The 22562-nt window shown below is 47.2% G+C and overlaps 1 protein-coding gene across 1 annotated transcript in view; it reads right to left on the bottom strand.

Annotated features, from left to right (window-relative positions):
• Positions 1–587: 587 nt before the first annotated feature.
• The window catches only part of CHMP4B (charged multivesicular body protein 4B), a 46180-nt gene continuing 24205 nt past the window's right edge, over positions 588–22562 (bottom strand). The window contains exons 2-5 of the mRNA XM_069548342.1: positions 5681–5858; positions 3946–4060; positions 2107–2233; positions 588–927 (exon numbers count right to left, since the gene is read on the bottom strand). Of these exons, the coding sequence (XP_069404443.1) occupies positions 863–927; positions 2107–2233; positions 3946–4060; positions 5681–5858 (485 nt within the window). The 3' untranslated portion in view covers positions 588–862. The remainder of the gene's footprint in view (positions 928–2106; positions 2234–3945; positions 4061–5680; positions 5859–22562) is intronic.

The following is a 22562-nucleotide window of genomic DNA, read 5'->3' as shown; positions in this document are numbered from 1 at the left end:
TGGAAAAGGTCACCTCCCAAAGCCAAGGATAGATTGATTAAACACAAAGGCAAAGTATGAAAATTAATCGAGATATTTAATAGACAGTGCAAACCATAATTTCATCTGAATATAAATGTATGCACATGTTTCCAATGGGTTATCTATCAGTTATCACAAACAGCAACAAGGACCTTAGAGCTATGTTAGAAAAATGTATAGCTGGAATTTAACTCAATCTCACACACTCTCAAGAGAACACCACCCATTTCAAATCAGTGTCACAAACTCCAGAAAGACCAGGGGAGTGGGAGTGAGGAGTGGGCCAGAGTGGGGAACCCAGGGGCCAGTACACAGGTGATGGACAGAAATACAGCTCTCGAGGAAACCAAAATAGATGCATTATTACAGCTAAGGACAAGGAAAAGCCTATGGCTTTTAAAAAACGACTCTTCTGCCAGTACCATACACGTCTTACAAAGAGATGTGCGACAAGTCAGCTGACTTAAAAGGACAGAGGCTACATTTTCAGGTCATTTTGACTGCAAACGGTCGACCCTTGCCATTGAGGTTCAGCAGTGGAGTTAGCGTAGTCCAGAAGCTCAATGTTGGATTTGCAAATACAGTTTATTTTACAGAAATTCAACATTATAAACAGCAGGCACCTCCCACCCACCCCTCCCCACCCCCTCCCCCCAACCTGTCCCGCTGGGTGCAGACCATGCTATGCGGAGTGAGCAGTGATGCAGCCCTACTGCTTTGGAGGGAGATTTGAGAGCGATGGAACCTGCCTGCACCACGTCCGGCCTGCCCCGCACACGCACGTGCCTGCCCACCACGCAGGCCACCAGAGTCTGTCTGGGCCCAGCCCGCACTGGACTGGTTAAATGGTTCCAGCCCAGGTCTCCAATTCCTTCATGTCGTCGTCTTCCTCTTCCTTCTTCTTGGCTGTATGAGGACAGAAAAGGCTGTTTAAGAAGGCTGGTCGCTGTGTTCTCCACACATTCTGGCTGGATGCCAGGGCTGCGCTACCCCGTGTCTACAAAACGGCCCTGCCCGTGCAGCCCGCCACATCTCCAGGCTATCAGCAGACTGCCTCTCTGTGCCTAAAAGCTGCAACGCAGAACTCCAGATAACCAGGCAGAGCTTCTCCAGCACCTCCCCTCCCCAACGCCAGAGCGAGACGAAATAGGGAGGATTCAACACTGAGTCCATCAGGATCCACGCGTGGCCTCCGGCCAGAGCATCTAACGCGGGGGAGAGTGGGAAGAACCCAGAAGAGCTCTAGTCTAAGCCACTCCTCTCCACCTCAAGGGCCTAAGCCGCCTCTCCACCACAGGCAGTTGGCTGGACAGCTTTTAGACCTGCACCCCACCCCTGGCAGCTGACTCAACCAGAGGCGCCACTTCCCCTTGACCTATGGGAGGATGAGAGGACAGAGCTTGGTCACACCCTGCTCCCTGGGTTCTCTCTCCATGCCAAATCAAGCTGCTTCACCTTTCCTAGAAGTTCTGGGTGGAATACTTCTACCCAAAGGTAAAATAACGGGGGAGGAGGGGCTCAAAGAAGGAAACGAAGGTTTTATAGAACGAGGTCTCTAAAAAACCCAAAGCTGTTTCGGCTACCTATAAGCCCCAGCTGTGCACTGCACAAGATACCAGACGGGAAGAAAGAGCTGTCCTGGACGTAAACTCTCACCTTGTTTGGTGACAACAGGGACAGCAATTCTAGAATAGTGGTTCTCAACTGGATGAGATGTCTCCCCTCCCCCACCCCCACAGCCCCCAGACATCTTGGAAAATCGGGTGACATGTTTGGTTGTCAAAACCTGGGGAAGCGGATGCCACTGGCATCTAGAGGGCAGAGGCCATGGGTGCTGCTCACCATCCAGAGGGCACAGCACAGGCCCCCTCCCAGTCCCCACTAAAAGAATGGCTTGGCTGTGTCAACAGCGCCAAGGTTAGGAGACAAGGAAAGAGCGGGTGGCACTGTCTTCAGGGCTGTCACAACAGATGCCACCTGGCTCTCAACTCTGGGCCACTCAGGACCCACACAAGCCAGCCAACCACAGGATCACCGACCCCACGGGTCGTGGCTGTGTCATGACCGTGGATAAGAAGCACTCACCGGGTTTTGATGGTAGGGATATAGAGGGAACATTCGGTAGAGGAACTGTTTCCGGTCCACTGATTTCCAGCAAATTCTTGTCTAGTTCCTCCTGTTCTAGTTCTTCTAATTCTGCCATGAGCTCATCCTGGGAAAAGCAAACACAAAAATGAGAGTGACACCCTGAGGAACCCCAGCCCCTCCTGGGGTGCCTCCTACCCAACGGCTCAGGGGCCACACATCCCTTCTGAGGTCAGGGCAGATGGACTCCAAGTGCACACTCTGTGACTCATCCTGAACACACTTCCACTGGTGAACAGAGCACATACCGAGCAATTACTGACGTCTACGTGGGGTCCCTGCACCAGGCAGGGAGCATCTTGAGAAAAGGGATCGTATGTTTTCATCTCTCTCTCTCTCAGAACTGGGTGCACTGAGTGAATGTTCAGGAATGTCTGCTGAGTTGAAATGAACTTGACTAATCCATCGAACTCTAGTCGAAAACATGGAAACCCTGGCGCCGGGAGCCAAAGGTAAGAGCTACAGCCTGCTTTTTCAGCTATACGGCGGCAATCAGGACAAAGAATTAGGTTCAGTGGAGAGGCCCTGACCTTCGGTGGACTCAAATCTAAGGCAGAATGAGGTACAGAGCCTGTAACTGTATTTTAAAAACCTAAGAGCTTCAACATTCAGAAAACCAAGATCATGGCATCTGGTCCCATCACTTCATGGGAAATAGATGGGGAAACAGTAGAAACAGTGTCAGACTTTATTTTTTGGGGCTCCAAAATCACTGCAGATGGTGACTGCAGCCATGAAATTAAAAGACGCTTACTCCTTGGAAGAAAAGTTATGACCAACCTAGATAGCATATTCAAAAGCAGAGACATTACTTTGCCGACTAAGGTCCATCTAGCCAAGGCTATGGTTTTTCCTGTGGTCATGTATGGATGTGAGAGTTGGACTGTGAAGAAGGCTGAGTGCCGAAGAATTGATGCTTTTGAACTGTGGTGTTGGAGAAGACTCTTGAGAGTCCCTTGGACTGCAAGGAGATCCAAGCAGTCCATTCTGAAGGAGATCAACCCTGGGAATTCTTTGGAAGGACTGATGCTAAAGCTGAAGCTCCAGTACTTTCGCCACCTCATGCGAAGAGTTGATTCATTGGAAAACACCCTGATGCTGGGAGGGATTGAGGGCAGGAGGAGAAGGGGACGACTGAGGATGAGATGGCTGGATGGCATCACGGACTCGATGGCCGTGAGTCTGAGTGAACTCCAGGAGTTGGTGATGGACAGGGAGGCCTGGCGTGCTGCGATTCATGGGGTCGTAAAGAGTTGGACACAACCGAGCGACTGAACTGAACTGAAGAGCTTCAAGGTTCCAATTGCTATGGCAGAAATTGGTAGGTGACCAAGTTCTAGATGAATCCTTCAGGGATCAGATGCAAACATTCCTTCCTTGGTTTCACCTTTATCTCCCAGCAGAGCTGTCTGAGGGCGAACCTCATAAATTCCTCAGGGCATGGTGACCTCGGCTGCCCCCGCTCTGAGCTCAGGGGCCCACCACGGAAGGGTGCAGGGTCATTGCTTGCTGAAACCAGTATTGACCTGAAGTCTGCTGAGATGTCCTGACAAAGGTTCCTTTACTCCACCTTCGCTCCCCCAAAACTGAAAGCATCTCTCAAAACCCAGAATTCGGGAGGGTGCATGCCACACCTTGTGTCTATGTTCAGGTTTCTGGAGGGAGGAGACCTGGTGATTTCCAGACCACATACCCCCCGCTGGAGAGGACTCAAGTGCACATCAGAGGCAGCCCGGGCACCAGCTGAGAAGCCGGTGTGGTCAGCACAAAACCACTCACCTCATCAAACTCTTCTCCAAACCCTACAGGTTTTGAAATAGCTGTTGAAATCTCTTCTGCAAGTTCCTGCTGGTCAGCAATGTCCTGCATTAACTCATCAACTTTATCGATGTCCCTTTAAATGAAACAAGCATTGTGTTAGTCTATGTACAGAGGGTCTGTGAGGCAGAAACAAGGATCTGCTGCCCAGCCCCAGCCCCACAATCACTCCTTCTGAGGAATTCCTTTTTTTTTTTTTTTGGCTGTGCTGAGTGGCATGTGGAATCTTAGTTCCCTGACCAGGTATCGAACCCAAGCCCCCTGCAGTGGAAGCACGGAGTCTTAACCATTGGACCACCAGGGAAGTGTTGCGGAATTCCTTTTTTGTCTTTGTCTTCTTCCCCCTCTTTTAAACTAGAGAATCACAGAATCAAGAGGACAAAAGCATCCTTAGACATCACCCAGTCTAACACCCCAAGGAAATAAAGCTGGCAAAGTTAGATGCCATCGTGAGAGTCTCTTATACAAGCTGGTAAACACATTAGATGAGACCGTGGGACTTGGGAACTCCTGGATCAATAGCTCTTCAAGTTCAAGGGCAACTCTGCACAGTGATAGGTAAAATCACAAATCCTACAACAGAACCATGCAACGTGACCAGCCCTTCCCATCTACACAAATCTACTATGGCTCCTGCACGAGGCCCCAAAGGAAGGGCAAACAACGCAGATTATTCCCTATGCGCTGTCACTAACGCCAACAGACTTACAGTCAGTCAGTATCACATATACACGTGTATCTCCAAGCACGGTATCCACTAAGAGGTGCTGTGGAGAACACGGCCATGAAGGGGACACGCACCTCACTCAGGAAGCTCAGTCTGACGAACATCCCCTCAGGCAGTAGCTCAATCATCTGAAGGCTACTTTTCCCGCAATCCCACACTTCTAGGGCAGGCATCAGCAAGCTTTTCCAGTAAAGGGCCAAAGAGTAATAAATGTTTTAGAATCGGTGGGCCACACAATCTCTGTTGCAAAAATTCAAGCCTGCCGTGTGCCATAAAAGCAGGCACAGACAGTATGTATTAAGGGACACAACTGTGTTTCAGTAAAATTTTATTTACAGAAATTGGCAGCAGGAGACTTGCCTGGGGCCCACAGGCCACATTCTGCCAACCCCTGTTTTAGAGCATGGCTGAGGACCCAAAAGGAAGCAAAAAGGGGCTCCCAGCACCCCCACATATATGATGCCAAGTTCAAGCACTAAAACAAATGCAGGATTCTGTTCTGTTTGGGAGAAGTCCTCATTTGGGGCTTAATGTTAACCTGGCCTTTAATTACAAATGTAACAGCTCAGTTATCTGGTTTCTTCGGCCACAGAATGTGAGAAGTAGCCACATAAAGGAAGGAAGGCGGAGGTCAAGAACACTTGTCAATATGAGAGCCAAAGCCCAAGAGTGATGGGGAGGGAAAATTCCATCAAAAACAGACCCAGGAAGAGAAAGAGCTAAAGCCCTCAAACGTACCACACCTTTCAGGGCCCCTGACAGCTTCAGGAGAAAGTCACGGGAACTGATTCTAATCCCAGTTCTATCCAAGTTCCCCCATAACCCAGGGCAAGTCACCGCCCCTCCCTGGGACAAATCAGAACAAACTTGGGTGCCTGAATGGACGAGTCAAGGGGTCTGGGGCTGAGGCTTGCATGGCCAGCACCGCCCTTCCGCGTGTGCCCCCCTCCACCAGCGGGCGCCACGTACATGTTGTCGTGGGCTGCCTTCATGGCCTTGGCGGCATAGCCCATGTTCTTGAGCACCTCGGTGTTGGTGTTGGCATTCTCCAGGGCCTCTCGCTGGAACTCGATTGTTGACAGTGTGCCGTCGATCTGTGCCAGCTGCTTTTCATATCTCTTCTTGCGCTTCAGGGCCTGGAGTGCCGCTGCATAGAGGGGAAGAAAACACGGTTTCAGAGAGCCCGGACACAGGTAGCGTCCTAGAGTTCACTGAGTCGTCTTCCTAATTGGGATGGATGCGCTTCAGTTTCTGCTTTCACTACAACAGAGGGCCAATACTCTCTTCTCCACAAACAGCATATTCAATATTCTGAGAAAACTATACAAAATTCACATTCTTCAAAATGCAGCCAGGCACTAAGCCAAAGTTCACACTCTCTGGTAACCACACGCATAAATCAAAGCATGGAAGGCACCCCAAACAAGAGACTGCTTTGAAGTCAAACTGCCTTAGGTTGAAACCCCAGCTCTCAGCCTCAGTGAGCTGCTGAGCCTCCCTGATAGGTTGATATGAATGAGATAACATATATGCAAACACTTAGCACAACATTTAACATAGTGGGCACCCCCAAAACCCCTCTAATTATTACAAAGCAGCTTTAAAGTATCATTTTATGTCAACTAAATTACAAAATACTAAATAATGACTATAGCAAATACTGGATCATTTGGGGTTAAAATGCTATCTCACACACAGCCCACACTGTAAATTGTTATAGTGCTTCTGAAAAGTAACATGGCAACACATAGCAACAGCCATAATGTTGTTCCTGCCCTCTGACCCAGTAATTTCCTTCTGGAAATGTATTCAATAAGAGCAAAGGCCCCATGCCTGAAGATGGTAACTACAGCATTCTCTATCACAGAAAGGACTGAGCAACTGAAATAAAGACAGAATTCCCTGTCAGGGCCTCATCTAGAGTCTGACCACTGGGTCAAATCAATGCCACCACCTCTCTTGGCCTCCCAGCGTGTTAAGGCTGCAGCAATCACCTTGTTTTAAGATCCAGTCAGGGTGAGCACTTTGATCAAGGTGAACTGGTAACAGAGCAAGGCCCAAACCACATCTCCCTACTCAAAGCCCAGGTTTCCCTCTCCTCACTATCTTAGTTTCCCTCTTTCCACTGCAGAGTGTCAGCTGAGCATAAAGCCCAGGAAGGAGGCTCTGCACAGACTCAAGCAGAAGGAATGACGGGTCGGGGAGCTGCCTGGCGCCTGCCTTGGCCTGGACAGCACTAGCCTCACACAGATATGTAGCACAGACACACTCGTGCACTCGTGCCCACTGTGTCCCCAAGCTCTGCACCAGAGCCACCCCCTGCAGGCTGTTGGCCACGGCCAATCTCCTCCCCAACAGGGCCGTGGTTTCTCCACATGTCACCTGAATTGGTCCTGTACTCCTTCCACTAAAGTGCCCTGTGAGCCTAGGACTGCCCCCTGAAAACCATCTGCCAAGGGAAAAGAGCCTTGGCTTGCATGTAAGCAATCCTTAAGTCCACAGTTCTTCCAAAAGCAGCAGACAAATCCCCCAGGAAAATTCCTCCAGCCAAAGGATAAAGCAGGCTAAAGAAACACTGCAAAAAATCCAAAGAACAATGAAATGTGCCTCATTAAAAGCTGAAAAGCCATTCCACTTGTTACTTCTCTAATCCTGGTGTAAATTGTCAGAACGGCCTATGACATCAAGAAATTCAACCTGCAGTCACATCTAGGCGTCCCCAAGACCCTTTACTGAGCACCTGCACCTTCTGCTAGTACTAAGCCATGCCTGCCAAGTAATTACCTCACAACAGCAACCCTCTAAAGTAGAAATGACCACTGTTTATCAGAGGAGGAGACAGGTTCAGAGAGGTAATTCAGGGTTACCAGGTGGTAGTCGGCAGAGAGTAGATTAAGCCAGGTATGGAACTCCACAGTCATGGGCTCCCACGCTAACTGCTATGCCCCCCCACTGAACAAACCAGGCAGGATCTTGCCACGGAGGCGCAGTCCAGTCTAGTAGGGAGTGTCAAGGGAACTGTAGGATCACAGAAGAGGGAACACAAACCCAGTCATGTCATTCCTTTGCTTAAGAACCCTCAACCGCTCCCTCTGCCCACAGGACAAAGCCTCTGAGTGGTTTAACGAGGCCGGCAATGGACTTGGATGCTCGCCTTGAACCAGGTTCTGGAAGCCCCAGCCCCAAGTTTGGATCCCTTTGCCACTGACCATCGAGGCACAGGGATGATACCCGAGGAGAGTCCTGTTGTACAAGTGGTTAGGGCCTGGCGTTGCTTCCTCCTGACTCCCCGGTGCTGAAACTGATTCAGACACACCCCAATCAACAAGCGATTCTTGAACCTTCTCAGGTCAACACTCCACACGCGCCCCCTTCCCAGGCCCTCCTCAGCCGCCCTCACTACCCTCGCATAGCCCAGCCTAGAACTTGTTCATCAGTTGAGATTTAACAGGTGTTCTGAGCGCCTGCTGCGTAATACCATCCGCTTCCTCATTTAATCCTCCCGCAAAGTCCTGGGGCACAGATCAGACAGATCAGAAAGGTGGAGTGGCTCAACCACGTCAGCCGGCTGGTATGAGAGGAGCAGAGGGCTCAACTACTGGCCTGTGGGAACCCCCAGGCCCCTGCTTCCCACACAGCCTCCGGACGATGCTAAGTGATACAGGGACAGATCTTAAGAACAAACAGCGAGATGACATCTGCCCTGCTTCTCAGTGTCCTGAGTACAGTAGGAGCCGTGATTTTACAGTCAGCTGCGTTCTGACTTTTAAAACCAAATTTATTCTTTCCCTGTTAACATCACAGCATATTTAGAACTGCTTTACCTTTTTCTCTAATACATTTTCAATTGGCAGGGACTCCTTGCAAGCCAGTCTTCCATTTCTCTGATCTGCACCCCACTGCTAAAATCTCCTAGGAAATAAATTATCTGGAAGCAAATACCCAAACATATCAGGGGGGGTAAGCCAGAGACCCCCACGAATGAAATAATGTTTGTATTATGCATCTTTACAAGCCATCATCCAGCATAATGCCTGGTGCACACACTGCTTAATTATATTAAACTGAATCTCCAATTTCACCTATTTTAAGTTCTTCATATATTCTCTGCAGGGTTCCTCATGTGGGGTACACCCGTATTTTATCTCCTGTGAACCTCTGACTGAACAGAGAAAAGATAACATCTCACTGAAACAGTGGCTAAAACAGTCATCTGGCAGGATTCTTTCCCTGCATTTGTCCTGACCCATGAAACAGGAACTTTGGCAAGTGCCTGCCCTAACCCTTCTGTCCTTGCCAACAGGTGTGCCCTGAAAGGAGGAAACGGTTCTGAGCTAGAAGCCTCTAGGGCTCCCCCTCAAACCTGCAGGGTTCGCAGGATCTCTTCGCCTCTTTGCACAGAAATCTCCAAAATGGTTTCTGGCAGAGACAGTCCATTTTTTTACCCTAACCTAACTCCTGTTCCATTTCTCAACTAGTTGAGAACCCTAAAAAGAAAGGGTACGTGATTAATTTCCCCCTCCATACGTGGTTCACCAGCAGAGTAACCTTGAAATGAGACATGGGGCCAGTCTTTGGGCTGCAAGACTATGTGTAAACATAAATATTCACAGCACTTGACCCAGCCCTCCTTCACCATCTACCCCATGTCTAAACGTGTGGCATGGTGATGAAGTATAACTCAGGGCAAAATAAATGAGTAGCATGCCACACTTCCTGCACACCGCTCCACTTCAAGTAAGCATTCTCCACTCCAAGCTTATTGCTGACCACAAAAATTTGCTTCTATAGAGCAAAAGCCTAAAGGGTCAGACTCAATGTTTTACATATGTCTTGCCTTACTTATACTTCTCCAAAATTCCTGAGTTAAAAAAACAAGTACTGAGTTCTCATTATGAGGTTTTAAAAAATGTAGTCATGTGAGGTAATGCACATTAACTAAGTGTATTTTGATAATTATTTCACAATATACACATATATTAAACCATTAGGTTGTGCACCTAAAAATAACAATGTTATATGTCAATTGTATCTCAATAAAACTGGGGTAAAAGGGGAAAAAAGGATAAAAACAAGTACGGGGAGTTGTTAAGGTTAACATCCAAACCAAATATTCAAAGAAGAGGTGTCCAAATAGACCCCTTTTCTGCCAAAGAACCCCCACCCCATGTCATTTATAAACACGATGCTTTAATGACTGAAATCTAACCCAGGCCAACAGAAGTTTAAAAGGCTGCTTTTAGCTGGAAAAAAATAGTCCTTGGAATCTCCATATTTAATTATGCCTTTGCTGGTTCCAAGAGAGTAATTACAGCAGCAATTACAGAATCTAATAACCAGCTTTATTGGCTCTGAAAGCTGAAGCAAAAACAACTCCAACCATGTTGAAATAAACATTGGTCTCCAGATAGTTGCTTCATTAGACACTCTAAAGACAGCTATTTGAAGAAAAAATACAGAAGAGATACCCAAAGAAGCACAGATCAGTGGAAAAGGCATTCACCCAGGACAAGAAAGTCCTTCTGCAAGGTATCTGTTAGTGACTGGACAGAAACCACTTTCAAAGAACACATCAGTTCAACACAACTACCAGGTGGGATGCTCCTTTCTCCTCAACAAAGGCAGACACAACTTCTCTTTGAAGAGCTGCCGAGGAGGGAAAGTCTGTCTGCCCTGATCTGGGGGCATTCAGAACAGGGGCCATTAGCCCCTGGTATCTCAACAGATGCTAAGATGTCATAACTGTATACTAATGACTGAGATTAGTACACTGAGATTCAGGCATTGGGGAGAAGGAGGGTATGGTGACATCCTCTCACTGAATGAATGATGATGTTTAGAGTCCTTTCAAAGACTCAAGATTCTACAACTGAATTCATGCAGCAGAAGGTCCAGGAGCTGGGAGAGGAGGAGAGGGCTGGTCCTTGCCCACTCTCAGCAGGAACTACACAGAAAACACAAACATAAAACTTTAGCTACACACATAATGCTAAGTGAGAATTCTGAAGAACCCTCAGCAGCTCAGTCATGGCAGGGCTACTGGTGGGCAGCGAGTTGGTGAAGCTGCAGAACCCTGCCTTGCCCACCTCCAGCAATTAGTCAGATGCTCACTCCCTGCTCTTTTTGGCCATAAGTAAACCTCATATGTTCAAGGTACCCTCAGCACACCCGGCCCTCAAGCCACTAGCTGCTTTGCTGGGGTTACCTGTCATCTGCCCTGGGTATGAGGGCAAGAAAAGACCCAAGTCAAAACTACAAGATCACCAATGTCAAAGAAACCATCCTCCTGGAGGGATGTTTATTTGTACACATCCATGGCACTGGATGTCCACCAAATCCTGACCAAGTAAGAGTTACAATCTTAGCATCAAAGGCTGAGGGGGCCTGAAGGACTCTCAGAGACCCTAAAGTCCAATCTATTTCATTAGAAACTGAGAAAAAACGATGCCCAGAAAAGGTGACATAGCCTGCCAGGACCCCACAGTGAGTTAGAGGAAGAATCAGGACTAGAACCCAGGTCTGCAGCCCAGGGCTCTTTATACCACCTCAACTCTGTTATCTCCAAAGTAAGTCATTATAAATAAACCAGCAGTTCACTTGCCATTAGGAAAACAGTCTCCTAATGCTCTTTCAGCCAATCTCAAACTCTCTCTTTTGCAAACACCATTAAAAGCTCACACTAATGCATAAAAGAACCAGGAAGCTACCCAATATGCTTTCCTAAGTCCCCAGATGGAAGAAAAAGAAAAACGAATGGAAAAGAGGTGCTGTTTTTCCAGAGGACATTCCCTAGAACAGGTGCCCGCAGCTTCAGAAGGCAGGGGTGGGCTGGGCTCTCAGTTCTCTATTTTGTATAAAGGTGGCAGGAACCTACAGAAAGGGCTTCCAAACCAAAAAGCACCTTTAAGCCCAGACAGTCGGACTTGTGCTCACCGTTACTCAGCGTCCCAGGCTCACCTGCAGAAGAGAGGGCTTCATCCCGCCACAGCCTTGGAACGCGGTCCCTGACGGGCCATGTTTACCCCCCCACAGCTGGAGCGTTCAGGCTGGAGGTGCAGACGGCATTTTTCAGAGCAGCCTCCTTCTCTGTGATCTATCTCCCAGTTCCCCCAATTTGCTCTCCGTGGCCTGGAGCTAATGCACTCCATTTAGCAATGGTAAAATAAGTACTTGTGTATGACCAGGAAAGCAGAATCTGAAACCCTGCTGACTTCATCAGCAAACACACAGGGAGTACAGCACTCCTCATGAGGGAAAATGCTAGAGAGAAAGAAAAAAAAGCCCCTTGTCTGTTAACATGGACGAAGCTGAAAGAAATAAGCCCCCACTCAATTAACAATCTAACAGAATGACAAACTGCTCCAAAATCATTTAAACAACACACAGGATGTATGTTCTATAAAAGGAAAGCGAAGGCAAGATAAGACAAGCTCATATAAGCCCAGGAAATGCAAGGTCACATCAAATTACAATGGTCACTAAGGGAGTCCCAGTAGTCCAGCTGTGAGTTTCAGCTCCACTATCAAGAAAACCCTAAGCAAATCACTTAACCTCATTAATCCTCAGATAATAATAAACTCACCTCACAGTTACTGTGAGGACGAAAATGAGACACGTTTGTGAAGCTCCTGGCACTGGGCCAGACGTGTACATGTTGAGTCCATGTTGGTCGCTGGTATTACTAACTGCAGGACTTCTCAGAGCCTATCTCAGTAGAAAAAGAATCAATACCATTATGACTCCCTGCCCTCTGCCCCAAACACAGCTTGGGAAAAAAAGTTTCAAGCCACCTTGATGATGTAGCCAACACAAACATCAACAACCTTGGTTGACTCGTACTAGCACCGAGGCACAGAGCACGGGGCTTGGTGTCAGAATCCTGGCCGTGGGTAACTTATTTCACCTCTTCATCAAACAGTAATAAACAGGAGCAATATGGCTACCCGAAGGACAGGTAAGAAAGATAAATCCCTCTGAAACTACTCGAGGGACCTCCCTGGTGGTCCAGTGGCTAAGACTCCTCGCTCCCCACACAGGGGTCTGGATTCAATCCCTGGTCAGGGAACTAGATCCCACGTGCAACAATTACGAGTTAATGTGGTGCAAGAAAGGTGGAATATCCCCCGTGCTGCAACTAAGATCTGGTGCAAACAAATAAACATTTTTTAAAAAAAGAAAAGGAAATGCTTGACAAATGTGAGCATTCTCTCCATCTTGCCCATTTTTCCCTCATCGGCTCCCCTCTCTCCTTGCCTGTGTCCTGAATTCTCTCTGAGGAGCTCTGTATCTTCGTGTCCTTCCCCCAGCCCAGCATGTCTCTTTGAGAAAGAGCATACAGCTGTGGCCCAGTGGAGAGAGAGACGTAACAGCAGCTAACACTTATGAGAGGTTTCTTGGCTGCCAGGCACCATGGCTTATGCTTTATGTGTTGACTGGCCTCCCCCAAAAAACACTTCCGCTATGTGGTAGGTACAGCAGTGTCCCATCTCAGGATCAGGAATTGAGGCTCAAAGAGTTTATCGCCTGCTGGAGTTATAGTTAAGCAGTGGCAAGCATGGGATCAGAGCCAGGCAGCCTATCTGCACAGGGCATGTTTTTACTCCAAGGAGGAAAGTCGACCCTGCTCCAGCTGGCCTGTTCCTGCCTGAGTCTGGGGATCTGAGCGCCTCTGTGCCTCCTCACCCAACTGAGGCTCCAAGCCAGCAGTCTGGCACCAAGGGGCAGCTCAGTCTGCCCAGAAACTCTCGACTAATTGGTAATCCATGCAAGCAGGCAGTAAAAGCCTCTGACTAAAATAAAAAAGAAAAAAAATTTTCTAGTGGATTTTAAATTGGCTAGACGTACACGTGATAAAACACAACCATTTAGTCGGCCCCTCTGCATTTAGGATGACAGTTCTACATAGTTAGGGAGTTTGTAGTTAAAGAATAAACGCCTTCTCTCCTTGTGCCTGCCCTATCTCTTTGCTAGACCACAAGGTTCTCAAGGGTGGAATCTGCATCTCTGAGGCCATAACAACACTGAGATAAAGGGAGCAGGGGGCACTCCAAAATGCCCAGTCATTTCTTCTGAGGCCAGTGGGCTGAGCCCTCTGTCTTCTCACTCTGTAATGGCCTCTAGATCTTTTCCAAGACCTAAAATGACCTTCCCTCTTTTGCTAGAAGACCCAGAGGCCACAGCTATAAGAACTTGGTAAGGCTTCTCAAATTCCTGTCACTTGCCCACTTTTCTTGTCCATGTTAACTAATCCCCATTGGAATGCCTAGAACTTTAAAATCAAAGGGTCCAGGACTTCTCTGGCAGTCATTAAGACTCTGTGCTTTCACTGTAATCCCTGGCTGAGGTCAATCCCTGGTTGGGAAACTAAGATCCCACATGCCACGTGGCATGGCTGAAGAAACATACACACACACACACACACACACACACAGACAGACACACAGACACACACACACACAGAGACACACACACAGACACACAGACACACACACAGACACACACACACACACACAAGGGATCTGGGGCTTGTTTAAGGGACAATGAGCCTAGGACCTCCCTGTGACTATATAAGGAAGTGACAGAGAACAGAGAATAACAGTTAACAGCAGATTATTCCAGAGTGGGCCACTCTGAGCAGCCAGGACCCTAGGAGGAAAAGGAAATGGCCAAGGGGACTCGGGCTCACCCAGGGGAATAGTGCAAAGGCCTGTGTGGCTCTGTCCTCTTGTTCCCTAAAGGGCAGATGATGGCTTCGCCTGGTTCTGCTTAAGCTGGGTTCAACTCGGGAAGGAAGAAGAGATGTTTCACTTCCCACAAACAGCAGGCATCTAGGAATCACCTCTTTGTGATAAGGGAACTCAAGGCCAGGCTGAGGCCCTAGGATCCCAGGAAGGAAAGTGATCTGCCCTTGGTTACTGAGGGCCACAGTCAGATAACCTATGTTCTGGGATTTAAGGCCAGACTCTTTCCTGTATGGCACCAGGTCACAGAACTTCCTTTAAACAATTATCAGAGGCTAAAATTGCACACACACACAGCCCACAGATTTGTCTTAGTTGTACCATGTCTTAATACGTAAATCTGATTTGAATGCACATTTCACACAAAAGTCCCGATTTCTGGCTTCCTTTTGAAAATGTAGATTATCTGGCAACACATCCCACACTGCTGTCTGGCAACAATCGAGTGGAGCCAAGCAGCAGCCGTCCTTTTAGAAGGGGCACATACTGACCTCAGAACCCACCACGACGCACCACCTTACACCTGACCACACCGTAATATCTTAGTTCTGGAGGACAATCTGTTGCCTTCGGCCAGGTGGCACCAATGGTAACGAATCCAGCTGCCAGTGCAGGAGATATAGGAGATGTGGATTTAATCCCTGAGTCAGGAAGACCCCCCAGAGGAGGGCAACCGGCTCCAGTATTCTTGCCTGGAGAATCCCATGGACAGAGGAGGCTGGAGGGCTTCAGTTCATGGGATCACAAAGAGTTGGACACAACTGAGTGACTGACCACACAAAATTTGAAGACAGGCAATGGAAGTTGCAAAGGTTCAAAATTGCTCAAGGTCACGTGGTTAGAGGTAACAGGAAAGGAAGAACCCAAGCCAGGTGCCCTACTCTTGGACCATGCCCCTTCAACTTCTGCTAGGAAAACTCCTAATTAGGCAGAACTACAACCCGGGTCCTGTGATCTAACTCTGCCAAAACCAAGTTACATCACTTACCAAGGACCTTCCTTTTTTAGGGCCTCAGACTCCTCATCAAGGATATGAGAAGAATGGATCGGTTCCCTCCTAAGGTCTTCCTTCAGCTCTAACAATATATGAGCCTATATACTAAGATTTCTGGTAACTGGTAGAAACAAATCCAGGTTTTTTTCTGATTGACCCTATGTGATCTTGAAAATGTCAGTCAGTTCAGTTGCTCAGTTGTGTCCGACTCTATACGATTCCATGGACTGCAACACACCAGGCTTCCCTGTCCATCACCAACTCATGCAGCTTGCTCAAATTCATGTCCATCAAGTTGGTGACACCATCTAACCATCTCATCCTCTGTCATTCCCTTCTCCTCCTGCCTTCAATCTTTCCTGGCATCAGGGTCTTTGCAAATGAGTCAGTTCTTCAAATCAGGTGGCCAAAGTACTGGAGTTTCAGTTTCAGGATCAGTCCTTCCAATGAATGTTCAGGATTAATTTCCTTTAGGATGGACTGGTTGGATCTCCTTGCAGTCCCAGGGACTCTCAAGAGTCTTCTCCAAAACCACAGTTCAAAAGCATCAATTCTTCGATGCTCAGCTTTCTTTATAATCCAACTCTCACATCCATACATGACTACTGGAAAAAACAGAGCTTTGACTAGATGGACCTTTGTTGGCAAAGTAATGTCTATGCTTTTTCATATGCTGTCTAGGTGGGTCATAGCTTTTCTTCCAAGGAGTTAAGTGTCTTTTAATTTCATGGCTGCAGTCACCATCTGCAGTGATTCTGGAGCCCAAGAAAATAAAGTCTGTCACTGTTTCCATGTTTTCCCATCTATTTGCCATGAAGTGATGGGACCGGTTGCCATGATCTTAGTGTTTCAAATATTGAGTTTTAAGCCAGCCTTTTCACTCTCCTTTTTCGTTTTCATCAAGAGGCTCTAGTTCCTCTTTGCTTTCTGCCATAAGGGTGGTATCATCTGCATATCTGAGGTTATAGATATTTCTCCCAGCAATCTTTTTTTTTAAGTTAAATCTATTTGTTTTTTAATTGAAGGATAAATGCTTTACAGAATTTTGTTGTTTTCTGTTAAACGTCAACATGAATCAGCCATAGGTGTACATATATCCCCTCCATCTTGAATCTCTCTCCTGTCTCCCTCCCCATCACCCAGCAATCTTGATTTCAGCTTGGGATTCATCCAGCTCGTCACATGATGTACTCTGCATATAAGTTAAATAAGCAGGGTAACAATATACAGCCTTGATGTACTTCCTTTCCCAATCTTGAACCAGTTTGTTGTTCTATGTCCAGTTCTAACTGCTGCTTCTTGACCTGTGTACAAGTTTCTCAGGAGGCAGGTAAGGTGGCCTGGTATTCCCATCTCTTGAAGAATTTTCCAGTTTGTTGTGATCCTCACAGACTAAGGCGTTAGTGTAGTCAATGCAGCAGAAATAGATACTTTTCTGGGATTCTCTTGCTTTTTCTATGATCAAATGGATGTTGGCAATTTGATCTCTGGTTCCTCTGCCTTTTCTAAATCCACCTTATAATCTGGAAGTTCTCAGTTCACATACTGTTGAAGCCTAGCTTGAAGAATTTTGAGCGTAACCTTGCTAGCATATGAAATGAGTGCAATTGTATGGTGGTTTGAACAGTCTTTTGGCACTGCCTTTCTTTGGGACTGGAAACTAAATAACTATTGCTAAATAACCCATGGGTCAAAAAAGAAATAAAACAAGAAATTACAAAGTATTTTGAACTGAATGAAAATGAAAACACAACATATCAAGATTCATGGGATGCCATGAAAGCAGTACTTAGGGGAAATTTTATAGCACTAAATGCCTATGTTAGAAGAGAAGAAAGACCTCCAATCAGCTACCTCATCTTCAACTTTAAGAAATCAGAAACCAAGGAACATGTGAAAGTCCAAAGAAAGTAGAAAAAAGAGAGTGAAAATCACTAAAATAGAAAATAGATGTTATCTAGACTAGTATTTGCTGCATACTGTGCTAAGTGGACGGAGGAGCCTGGTGGGCCACAGTCCATGGGGTCGCTAAGAGTCGGACACAACTGAGCGACTTCACCTTCACTTTTCACTTTCATGCATTGGAGAAGGAAATGGCAACCCACTCCAGTGTTCTTGCCTGGAAAATCCCAGGGACGGCAGAGCCTGGTGGGCTGCCGTCCATGGGGTCACACAGAGTTGGACACGACTGAAGCGACTTAGCAGCAGCAGCAGCAGTGCTAAGTTGCTTAGTCATGTCGGACTCTTTGCGACCCTATGGACTGTAGCCCACCAGGCTTCTCTGTCCACGGGATTCTCCAGGCAAGAATGCTAGAGTGGGTTATCATGACCGTCTCCAGGGGATCTTCCCAACTCAGGGATCAAACCCACCTGTCTTAGGTCTCCTGCATTGACAGGCAGGTTCGTTACCACTAGCTCCACCCTGGGAAGACTTGGTATAGTGATTATTTATTGGGTCACCACTTATAATGGTGATTATATATACACACCAATCAGTATGCTGTACACCTAAAACTAATGCAATGTTATATGCCAGTTACATCTCAATTAAAAATTAAATAAATGAGAAACACTATATATCAATGAAAAAAAACTTGGCTCTTTGAGATGAATAAAACTGAACTTCTAGCCAGACTGACTAGGGAAAAAAAAGTTACCAACATCAGGAGCGACAGATGTATCATCACTATAGATTCCCCAGATATTAAAAGGAAAAGAAGGGAATATGAACAAATTCATGCCAATAATTTTGACAGCTCCGAATGACAAATACATTGTACAACCCAAATCTACGCTCCTTCTACTATGCCAGGAATTACTCTTTGTAAATGACGCTTTGCTCTGAAAGCAGGGACAAAAATGATATCGCCCCAAGGCTGAGGGCACTCACAAACCAACAGACAGATGGACAATGTGATATGACAAGAAATAAGCACTGTGGGAGCCCCAGGGAGGAGAACCCAACCTTTGGAGTTATTGAATCTTAAAGAATGATAAGAGATAGCCAAGAGGGACATATCCCAGCCAGGCAAGAGGAAGGGAGGGCTGGAGAGAATGAGGGAGGAAGAGAAATACCCAAGAGAGAAACTCAAGAACAGGCTTTATGTCTTATTAAGGAATTGCTGGACTTTATCCAGAGTTAGAGGAAAGCCACTGAAAGATTCAAAGCAGACCAGGAACGTGATCAGATTTGCATTTCAGAGAGACCAGCCCTGGCTGCTAGCAACCCACTATAATAATGTAGAGGGTTTGGATTTCAGGGCCTGAACTAAGGCCACAGCTGAGGGACTGACTAGGAGAGGATGAACCTGAGAGATGACAGGAAGGAAGACTCCATGGGCCTATATCACTTGTTTGAATGTACAGGGGAAGGACTTGGAGAAGGAGTCAGGAACAACTTTCAGGCTCCTGGCAGGGGCAACCAGGTGACTCAGATACCATTTCTCAGGGAATCTAGTGACTCAGGGAAGAGAAGATGAGGCAGGAAGGGAAGGATCATTCTCAGTAAGCCTTTCTGTGGAGATATGAATTTAAATTCAAGTTAGCACCTGAAATTTGAATAACATTCTCTAAATCCTTATGATGAAAAGAAAAAAGTTCAGGGACTCCTGGGTGGGTCAAATCTAAATTATTTCTTACAAAATTGTAAAGAGCACAGGATTCCAAGGTAACCTGAATTGCTACCATTTGTGCATATGTGTCAGGAAAATTATAAATACAGGTATATGCTTGTAATTTGCCCAGACTATTTCTGGGCTTTTTTTTAATTGGTTGCCTCATGGAGGGGCACTGCATGGCTGAAGCAGAGGATGCACTTTAAAAACTACATACCATTTACATGACTGTCTAATCAAAATAAACAAAAAGAAGTAACTTAAATAAAATGGCTAGTTCCCTCTTCGCAGATGTGGAAAGGCTGTCATATTTAAATTAGTAGACATTTACTAAGAACAACTTCATGATGCCCAGCACTGCCACGGTGGTCTGGTCCAGTCAGTGGCGTGAAGGCACTCACCGTGGAGCTCCTCCCAGTATCTCCCAGGTCCAGGTGGGCTTATTCAGGTGGACCAGGTTCCTGGCTGGGACAGAGGGGAAGCAGAGCCTGCCCTTGGTTTCCTTTCCCAGGCTAGAATGAAATGTTTCTTTTCCAGCTGGCTTTTCTTCCTCTGCTTCCAGTTGAACCCATGCCAACAAGAGCCCCTTCTGCTGGAGCAAGCATGATGACACCCTGGCAACTGAGATGACAACAGAGGGCTGGGGGCTTTAGTGGGGAAGTGAGGGGGCTGTGTAGGGAGGGAGGGAATGCCAACAGAAAATCACTTTTCAGGGTTTCTCCCAAGCAAGAGAGAACACCAAACCAGCTTTTTCTCCTTTTAGAATCAGAGGCACATGAGAGGGTTATAAAGACAAACCACCTTTCTTACCCAAATGGCAGCAAGGGATGGAGGGCAAGGGGAGCCACAGGAAGCTGATGCCTTTCTGGAAAAAGACAATCTCAGGGGCACAGAATCTCAGAGTCCTGGAACCCTATGAAAATATCTCCGTTTTTATGTTCCCTGTAAATTTTTTTTGGGGGGGAGGGGGAGGGAGCTGCACTGGGTCTTTTTTTTTTTTTTTGCACTCGGTCTTCATTGTGGCATGCAGGCTCTTCCTTGTGACATGCAGGCCTTCTCTAGTTGTGGTACCCAGGCTTAGTTGCCCTGAGGCCTGTGGGATCTTAGTTCTCCAAGCAGGGATCGACCCCAAGTTCCCTGCATTGGAGGGCAGATTCTCAACCTCTGAACCACCAAGGAAGTCCCTCATACTACCTGTTATTCAACTAGAATGTGACCTCCTGGGAGGAGGGACTGTCTCTCTTCACCTCAGTATTCTTGGTACACAATAGGTGCTCAGTGAGGGACTGATGGCTGGACAAACACATTCTTGGGGAATAAATCCGACCTTGCTTGCACAGAGGAGGAAACTAAGGCCAAGGGATATTTAGGCACAGAGTAAGTACTTAGTAAACCCCTACTGCCCAAGCCTGGTGCAGGGGCGGGCCTAGGACCAGAACCCAGGTTTTGTCCTCCACAAGCCCTACTGGGGCTGCGGAAAAAATGGATGAGGACCAGCAGTGAGCTCTACCAGGGATGGTGAGAAAAGTGCAGGTGTGGTTATTTTCCTAAAGACCAAACCCCTCAAACTCCAAACCTTTGCAAACAGACCCTGCCTCCCTGGCCACAGGCGTGGAGTAGGTTTGTGATGCAAGCTGGGCTGCAGAACAGCCCTGGCCTCCAAAACAGAGATTGATCTAGTCATAAGCACATGACCCAAGCAGCCAATCAGATTCCTTCTCCAAAAATCTGCTAAGAGATTCCAAAGGAGAGAAACAAGGGAAGAATGCAGGTATAGATTCTTTTACACCCAGGATCCAAAGAGATAAGCCAGAGCAGCATTCAGCCATGGCCCAGATTCACAGAAAATCAGTCAGTAAATCAATAATCAGCAGAAAGAGACCAGGTCCATCCTGCCCTTCCCTACAGTCGTGACTCAACAAGTTCCCCCTCACCAGCAACTAAAAACTGACTGGCCCATTCAAGAAATGAAGTAGAACAGAAAAAAAGCCAAGGGGAGAGAAGCTGGAGCAAGGATTCTCAACCTGGATTCCAGAATCCCTAACACAACATGCAAAATTTCCCATGTATATCGTATGTGCAGTTTTCTGAGGCACTTACTATATTTTTGAAAGAACCCATGACTCCCAAAGAGTTAAATATGAGGGAGCTAGAACAAAAGGAGATAGACATTCCCAAAGCAGAACCCCTGGTCCACCAAGTTCTGTAGGTCAACTTCCTTACTATTTCATCTCCCAGCCCTGCTGCCCTGAATTTCCTCCATGCCTTTACCACTGCAATAGCCTCTGCACAGATCTTATTGCCTCCATAAAGATAACTACAGAACTGACATTTTCTTCTAGCTCTCCTCTGCCCTCAGGAACATGTGTGTGTCTGTGTGTGAGAGAGAGAGAGAGACAGAGAACTAGATTATCATAAGTTTCTGGCTTTCTTGGGACAGTCCCAGTTTCTATCTGTTGTACCAGAGTAAATATTAATGGCATCCCCTTCCACTCTCTAAGTGTTCTGTTTGGATGATATAAGGTCAGCCCACTCCAGTATTCTTGCCTGGAAAATTCCATGGATGGCGGAGCCTGGCAGGCTCCGCTGTCCATGGGGTCGCAAAGAGTCAGACACGACTGAGCGACTTCACATTCACTTTACTTTCCAGGATGAAAACCTCCCTCTTCTCTTTTCTTTCAATCACAGATCCTGTCCTATGGTGGGGAGAAACATACAATGAAGATTCTGAGGATCTCAGGGCAAAAGGGAAGTGGAGTTAGGTGCATCTCAAGAAGACAGTGCCACTTCTTCCCCTACATGCACCCTGCCAGCCACCTGGGTCACAGGGATATGGCTGGACTTTGATTAAAGACCTGTCTCCTGCCTCTTATTTCTAACTCACTCTGCCTAACTAAGAAGTTAGCTGGTCAGCAATCCCCACCTCCTCTCCCATAGTCACTTGCCACCCCTCCCAATTCTAGCCAACCTGAATCAAGGCCAGAACACAGAAGACAACTTCAGCTTCTCCCTCCTTAGGGGTTCAGAAAGCCCCTCTGCCCACACACAGATCGGCCTAAGCCGCAGCTCCTAGCTCCTCAGCACACCTAGGGAAGGCCCTCACCCCCAGCCCCGTTCCCAGTAGCTGGAGCAATGAAGGCCCAAGAGCAAGAGTACTGTGTCCCGGGCAGGACCCTGTGGGATTAGGGGTTGCCAGGCCACGCCCCCCACTGGTCCCTTCATCACCTGTCACCAGTGGTCTTTCCAAACACAGACTGTAACATTTCACTCCCCTGGAAAACATGATACTGACTTTCATTCTCTGCAGCCTCCTTAGGCTTCCAGTTCTCCCCAGCTGCTCTTCTCATGCATCATCTGGCTATCCTCCACTGGTCTTACAGGACTGTCCAAGCAGCAGCAGCTTCTTTTTTAAAAAAATTAAATTTTTTTATTTTTGGCTGCACTGGGTCTTCATTGCTCTGTGGGCTTTCCTTCGGTCACAGTGAGCAGGAGCTCCTCTCTAG

This window comes from Ovis canadensis, chromosome 13 (assembly GCF_042477335.2).
Source record: "Ovis canadensis isolate MfBH-ARS-UI-01 breed Bighorn chromosome 13, ARS-UI_OviCan_v2, whole genome shotgun sequence".
Taxonomy (NCBI): domain Eukaryota; kingdom Metazoa; phylum Chordata; class Mammalia; order Artiodactyla; family Bovidae; genus Ovis; species Ovis canadensis.
This window is presented reverse-complemented; position numbering and strand designations above follow the sequence as displayed.